The sequence below is a fragment of the Pyrgilauda ruficollis genome, unplaced genomic scaffold (genome assembly GCF_017590135.1).
Source record: "Pyrgilauda ruficollis isolate IOZ18807 unplaced genomic scaffold, ASM1759013v1 scaffold206, whole genome shotgun sequence".
NCBI lineage: Eukaryota > Metazoa > Chordata > Aves > Passeriformes > Passeridae > Pyrgilauda > Pyrgilauda ruficollis.
In genome coordinates this window covers 502,642-509,339 of record NW_024519874.1, presented here as the reverse complement: position 1 = coordinate 509,339, position 6,698 = coordinate 502,642, and the positions used below count along the sequence as shown (strand labels likewise).

The 6,698-nt window shown below is 54.9% G+C and overlaps 1 protein-coding gene across 1 annotated transcript in view; it reads left to right on the top strand.

The window, feature by feature from the left end:
* Positions 1–227: 227 nt before the first annotated feature.
* Positions 228–6,698, top strand: part of LOC121353462 (transforming acidic coiled-coil-containing protein 2-like) — a gene marked incomplete at its 5' end in the record, with an annotated part of 32,978 nt that continues 26,507 nt past the window's right edge. The window contains 4 exons of the mRNA XM_041467325.1: positions 228–330; positions 1,311–1,812; positions 2,240–3,883; positions 3,952–4,734. Coding sequence (XP_041323259.1) covers positions 228–330; positions 1,311–1,812; positions 2,240–3,883; positions 3,952–4,734 — 3,032 coding nt within the window. The remainder of the gene's footprint in view (positions 331–1,310; positions 1,813–2,239; positions 3,884–3,951; positions 4,735–6,698) is intronic.

The window sequence follows — 6,698 nt, the reverse complement described above, 5'->3', positions numbered from 1 at the left end:
TGTGCAGCTGGGATCTTTGGTTATCTTTGGGACCGTGAGGCTGGAATCTTTGAGGATTTAGGGACTGTGAGGCTGGGGTCTTTGGGGATGTGAGGCTGGGATCTTTGAGGATCTTAGGGACTGTGTGGCTGGGGTCTTAGGGACTGTGAGGCTGGGGTCTTTGAGGATCTTTGGGACTGTGAGGCTTGCTGCCAGCTCTCAGTGCCTGTTGCTGTTTTCTCTCCCAGATGTCCAGGAGAGCAGATTCTCCCCCTGCCTGCCCCTGCTGCTGAGCCCAGGCCTGGCTGAGACGTTCCTGCAGGGATCCCAGCTGGATTTCCTTCCCCTGAGGTGGGATGGGCTCCTGGGGCTGGTTCTGCACTGGGTAATGGACAGTGGCAGGTTCTGGGCTCAGAAATGGGGGTTTGGGGGTGTGTGCAGGGAGGCACCGCTGGGTTTTGCCTTCAGGAGAGTTTGAGCAAGGGAAAAGCAGGAGCAGGCTCTTCTGAGATTGTCATGCTGAGCTACCCAGGGAAAATGAGGAATTCCACCCTCTTCAACATCTCTGGAGCCTTCTTGGACTCTGAAATAAACTTCATGAAATTCTGGGGACAAAGATCAGGTTTCTGTATTTACAGGAGTAAGACATACATGGGCAGTGTTGTGGTGTGTAGATGCTGGAGCCATATGTGTAATTTACAGTACAAGTTTGGGGTTAAAATGCATAAAGAAAGAGCTGTTCCAGTAAAAGGCTTTGTCACCTTCATTCCGAGGTGCTCTGCTTGCATGGAATAATATTTATTATTTTTGATGGTATGTTTAATATAAAGGAACTATTAATTAAGCAATTCCCAATATGAGAATTAGAACTTTATAGGAATTTGTTGCTTGTCTGAGACCTGGCTGCTTTACTATCCTTTAAAAAAAATAATTGATATAATGAACTGAAGTAGGTGATTTATATGAAAAAATCACAGGCAAGCTGATATATGTGTAAGCACATATTGCATATTTTACTTAGCTAATTTTATTTATTTATGAAACTAATAACAGCCTGTCAGTAAAAAATGTTTCAGTCCTAACAGGTTGAAAAATATTGCCATACTAAGTAAAAATGGATATTATTATAATATTATTTTTGAGCATTTGTTTTGTAGGAGATTTTTGATGTTTCTTTCCATTCCTTCAGGTTTTGCCCCTTTAGGGGATGAATTTATGGCTATTTGTGTGAATATTGCTAACCCCCCATTGTCACCGAAGTTCCTCTGCCTCTGATTTAAACCAGAGGTGTTGGAATAAAAGAAATGATCAGAAATTCCATTTTCTTGCAGAGGAATCCCGGATGTTTCTGGAGCATCCCTGGAGCATCCAGAGCCTCCCCAGGTCCATGGCAGCACATCCCTGAGGGGCCCAGCCCTTCCCAGTCCATCCCAGCCCGTGGGACAGGCGGATCCTGGAGCTGCTCCCCGCGCTGGGCAGCGCCTGGGCAGCCAGGGGGACAGCGGGGACAGTGACAGTGGCACTGAGCAGGAGGCAGCAGCCCCCCGGGGCAGGGCGGATCCGGCACACCCAGCTCCAGAGGAGGGGCTGGCAAAGGGGCTGGAGCAGCCCTGGAGCACAGCTGGGAAGGATGGACACTGCTCTGGACACTCCTGTGGTCACTCCTCCCAGGACAGTGATGGCCCAGCTGCTGGCTCTGAGCTGTCAGAGGGGAGCAAGGAGTCCCCAGGGCAGGGGGAATCCTCCTCCTCCTCCTCCTCCTCCTCCTCCTCCTACACAACTGCACTGACCAAATTCTCGGAGAAAAGTGAAAGGGGTGTGCAGCAGGAGAAGGTGAAGGTGCCCAGCCCTTCCCAGTCCATCCCAGCCCGTGGGACAGGCGGATCCTGGAGCTGCTCCCCGCGCTGGGCAGCGCCTGGGCAGCCAGGGGGACAGCGGGGACAGTGACAGTGGCACTGAGCAGGAGGCAGCAGCCCCCCGGGGCAGGGGGGATCCGGCACACCCAGCTCCAGAGGAGGGGCTGGCAAAGGCGCTGGAGCAGCCCTGGAGCACAGCTGGGAAGGATGGACACTGCTCTGGACACTCCAGTGGTCACTCCTCCCAGGACAGTGATGGCCCAGCTGCTGGCTCTGAGCTGTCAGAGGGGAGCAAGGAGTCCCCAGGGCAGGAGGAATCCTCCTCCTCCTCGGGAAGCTCCTCCTACACAACTGCACTGACCAAATTCTCGGAGAAAAGTGAAAGGGGTGTGCAGCAGGAGAAGGTGAAGGTGCTGGGGAGTGCAGCAGCAGCCCTGGAGAAGGGAAAGAAGGTGCCTGAGCTTGGCTGGTCGGATAACTTCTCTGATGGCCTGAGGAGAGGCCGTGCCAAAATCTCGGGTGCTCAAGATGTTCTTTGTGCAGCAGCTTCTGAGGCAGGCAGGGGAAGGCTGCAGGAGCCTGGGGTGCAGCCCAGGGGCTCCCAGGGGCTCCCAGCTGCTCCTGAGGAGCTGCAGCAAGCTCTGCTGGACCACCAGCAGCCAGCAGGGAAGCTGGGGACAGAGGGGCTGGTCCCTGCTGGGACACCCAGCCAGCCCCAGGACACTGCTCCATGCCCTGGGCATTCCCCAGAGCCTGCAGGGAGCAGGGATGAGCTGACTGGCTCTGACTGCTCCATAGAGAGGGGACACAAAGCCACAGAGATCTCCCCTTCCTTCAGCCTGGGGGGTGAGGGCTCCTTCTCCCTGCACCTGGCTCATCCCAACTTCCAGTCCACTCCAGGGGTGCTCCTCAAGAGAGCTGGGAAGGCAGAAGGACCTGCTGGAGTCCTGGTGATCCCTTCGGACCTTCAAGGCTCTCCTTCCTGTCCCAGTGAAGAAGCCCCAGGGAAGTCCCCTGTCCCTGGATCCCCTGGAGAGCAGCACCCTCCCCAGAGTGCTGTGGAAGAGACCTGTGGGCGTTTGGAGTCCTTGAGGCTGGAGTCCCCCTGCCCTGGCAGGGTGCAGTCCTTCCCTTTGCTGGGGCTCCAGGAGCAGCTGGAGTCCCCCTGCCCTGGCAGGGTGCAGTCCTTGCCCTCGCTGGGGCTCCAGGAGAAGGGAGAATCCCCCTGTCCTGGCAGGATGCAGTCCTTCCCCTCCCTGGGGCTCCAGGAGAAGGGAGAATCCCCCTGCCCTGGCAGGGTGCAGTCCTTGCCCTCGCTGGGGCTCCAGGAGAAGGGAGAGTCCCCCTGCCCTGGCAGGATGCAGTCCTTCCCCTCCCTGGGGCTCCAGGAGAAGGGAGAATCCCCCTGCCCTGGCAGGGTGCAGTCCTTGCCCTCGCTGGGGTTCCTGGAGAAGGGAGAATCCCCCTGCCCTGGCAGGGTGCAGTCCCTCTCCTCGCTGGGGTTCCTGGAGAAGGTGGGAGCCTGGGAGGTGGGCCAGCCTCTGCAGGGTCCTGCTGCCACCAGCTCCCGTGTGCCAGGTGGATCTCCTCCTGCAAGGACGGCCTGCAGTGCGTCTCCCAGGGCTTCAGGCTGTGTTTCATCAGCCCAGAAAAGCCCTGGGGACCCCGAGGGCCGTGCTGCCCCTGCTCTGAGCAGGTCGCAGTCTGACAGCACCGTGGACGTTCCCAGCAGCAGCAGCAGAGCCCTGCCTGCAGTGAGCCCTGCAGCAGAGGGCACGGGGGAGCCCCCGGGGCAGGAGAGCCCTGCTCTGGGGGCCTCTGACAGCTCCACCCCACCGAAGGTGCTGCCTGCACCTCGTGCTGAAGGTGTGCACAGCACCACGAGGCGAAGCTCGGCCCCAGACGTGTTTGTGTCCAGGGCTGCTCAGCTCCTTCAGAAGGACAGGAGCTCCCCAGCTGAGGAGCACCAGGACTGTGAGGAGAAGGGAAATCAGCCCCTCAGCCTCAGTATTCCCTCTGGTCACGACGTCATGGACAGCTTTGGAGCCGTTTCCTTGGAGAGTCTGAATTTTCCTGATGGTCCAGGGGAGCCTCAGGGGGCCCTGGTGGTGCCCAGGCCCTGTCCCAGTGCAGGAGGGAGAAGGGAGAATCCCCCTGCCCTGGCAGGGTGCAGTCCCTCTCCTCGCTGGGGTTCCTGGAGAAGGTGGGAGCCTGGGAGGTGGGCCAGCCTCTGCAGGGTCCTGCTGCCACCAGCTCCCGTGTGCCAGGTGGATCTCCTCCTGCAAGGACGGCCTGCAGTGCGTCTCCCAGGGCTTCAGGCTGTGTTTCATCAGCCCAGAAAAGCCCTGGGGACCCCGAGGGCCGTGCTGCCCCTGCTCTGAGCAGGTCGCAGTCTGACAGCACCGTGGACGTTCCCAGCAGCAGCAGCAGAGCCCTGCCTGCAGTGAGCCCTGCAGCAGAGGGCACGGGGGAGCCCCCGGGGCAGGAGAGCCCTGCTCTGGGGGCCTCTGACAGCTCCACCCCACCGAAGGTGCTGCCTGCACCTCGTGCTGAAGGTGTGCACGGCACCAGGAGGCGAAGCTCGGCCCCAGACGTGTTTGTGTCCAGGGCTGCTCAGCTCCAGAAGGACGGGAGCTCCCCAGCTGAGGAGCACCAGGACTGTGAGGAGAAGGGAAATCAGCCCCTCAGCCTCAGTATTCCCTCTGGTCACGACGTCATGGACAGCTTTGGAGCCGTTTCCTTGGAGAGTCTGAATTTTCCTGATGGTCCAGGGGAGCCTCAGGGGGCCCTGGTGGTGCCCAGGCCCTGTCCCAGTGCAGGAGGGGACAGCCCCATGCCCCCTGGAGCAGCCCTGGAGACTCCCAAGAAGGAAGAGTTGAATATTGAAGAAAGGATCCCGGTAAGTTTGGTTCTAGTTCCAGCTCTGCTTCCAGAGTTATCCATTTTTTTCCCCCAGTTATCCATGTTTTTCCCAGAGTTCACCATTTCTTTTGCCACAGTTATCCATTATTTTCAGTTATTTGTTTTTTTCAGCATTTTCCATTTGTTTTTCAGAGCTTTCCATTTGTTTTTCACTTTTCCATCTCCCCCCACTGCTCTTTTAGGAGAGGGTCTAATCACTACAAGCTCTGGTTTTACACATGGTTGTTCTGCAGTGAATTTCATCCATGATACTGGTTCAGCTTATCTTAAATAGAGGTGGAAAAATAACTTCTAGTAATATTTAACATGGACAAAGACAGGGTTGGATATGGGAAAGGCCTCTTGTCCTTGCCAGGGGTAGGTGAGTGTCAGGGTGTGGGAAATGGATTTGTGGAGAATTCTCAAAGCCTGAGAGAAGGCTCCCCCAGTGTGCAAACTGTGAGACAAGAAATGCTGACTTAGAAATGCCAGGGAATAGGACAGACACTGAGAGAAATGGAGCTGGAAACAGGTTTTAAAGGATGGCTTTGCAAACAAGACTGGACACTTTGGAGAAATAGAACTGTCAAAGATGCATTGTAGTGGGACCCAGGAGGGGTAATTTTGGATTATTGGCTTTAAGGCATTTACAGCATGGTGTGGCCAAAGGTGATAGACCAAGAAACACGTATTTGTAATGTGTATTGTACTTAGGAAATAGTTAACTCCTGATTGTGATGGTGTGAATTCTAACATCTGTAATGTCTCACCCTTCTCGTGAGACTGAAAATGGAATAGAAGTTTTGCAAACACCTCCCAGTTACCCTGTGTGGGTCAGAAAAGGGCTCAGTGCAGCACCAGGGGAGCAGGAGGAGAGAGAAGGGAGACGTGCAGGCTGTCTCACAGGTCAGGCTCTCCCTGTCCAAACGTGAGCTCAGGCTCTGGTGCTGAGTGAGGAGGGCTGAACCACCCCAGCTCTGCAGGACAGCACACCCAACACCACTCCTGGGAAATGAAATCTCTTTTTTCCTGTGATTTTCTCACTGCTTTTTCACTGTGTTCCAGTTTCTGAGGCCCCAGTTCTGAATGCTTGACGTGTTCCTCACGAAGGAGCTTTCAGAGCCTCTTGATCCCTTCTCTCCTTTCCGTCCTGTGGCTGACCCAGGTTTCTGCTGCGGCTGCAGCCACCTCCAGGGCATTAACAGCTGGGAGTGGTGGAGCAAATGAGATGCAGATTTATGGTAATGACTAGCATGTAATTATGCTCTGAGTAAGAGGCTGCTCCTCTCACAAGATGACTCCATAATCACCAGGTCTTTGGGAATGTGCTCTGGAAGCTCTTTTCACTCTGTTGTCCCTGCAAACCCGTGGTGAAACAAATATAAATATTGGAGGGAGGGTGTTTGAAATGCAGTTCATGAGACAGAGAGATGACTTCTGTTCCTGGCTATAATTACACACTCTCCAGCCTAGTTCTGAGCAATGCTGCTCCCATAAATCCTGGAAGGTGCAGGAGATCAGGTCACTTATCTGGCTGGTAATGTGGAAGTTTGTGATAAAATCGTAGGAAGTGGAGCTGGCTGTGATGTGTAAGGAATTTATTTCGTTTTCCTGGCTAGTTTAGGACATAGTGTGGATGAGTTGAAATTAATTTGCCATACAGGTGATGAAGTCAAGGCAAATTTTGGCTGGTTTTTTTCCTGCATATAAGGTCTCTGTGTAAACCAGCTCTGACAAAAGTGCTCCCAACTATCTGCCTGGAAGGTTTGACCCAACTTGTCCTAAAAAATGAGGAGCTTCCCTGCTGCTGCCTGGAATTCCCGAGCCTGCCACTGCTTCCTGAGCAGCAGCTGAGTGGGGAGGGAGAAGGCTTTGAACCCAAACCTTTGTGCTTTTGTTTTTACACCCAAACCTGTGTTTTTACCCCACACCTCTGTGTTTTTACCCCACACCTCTGTGTTT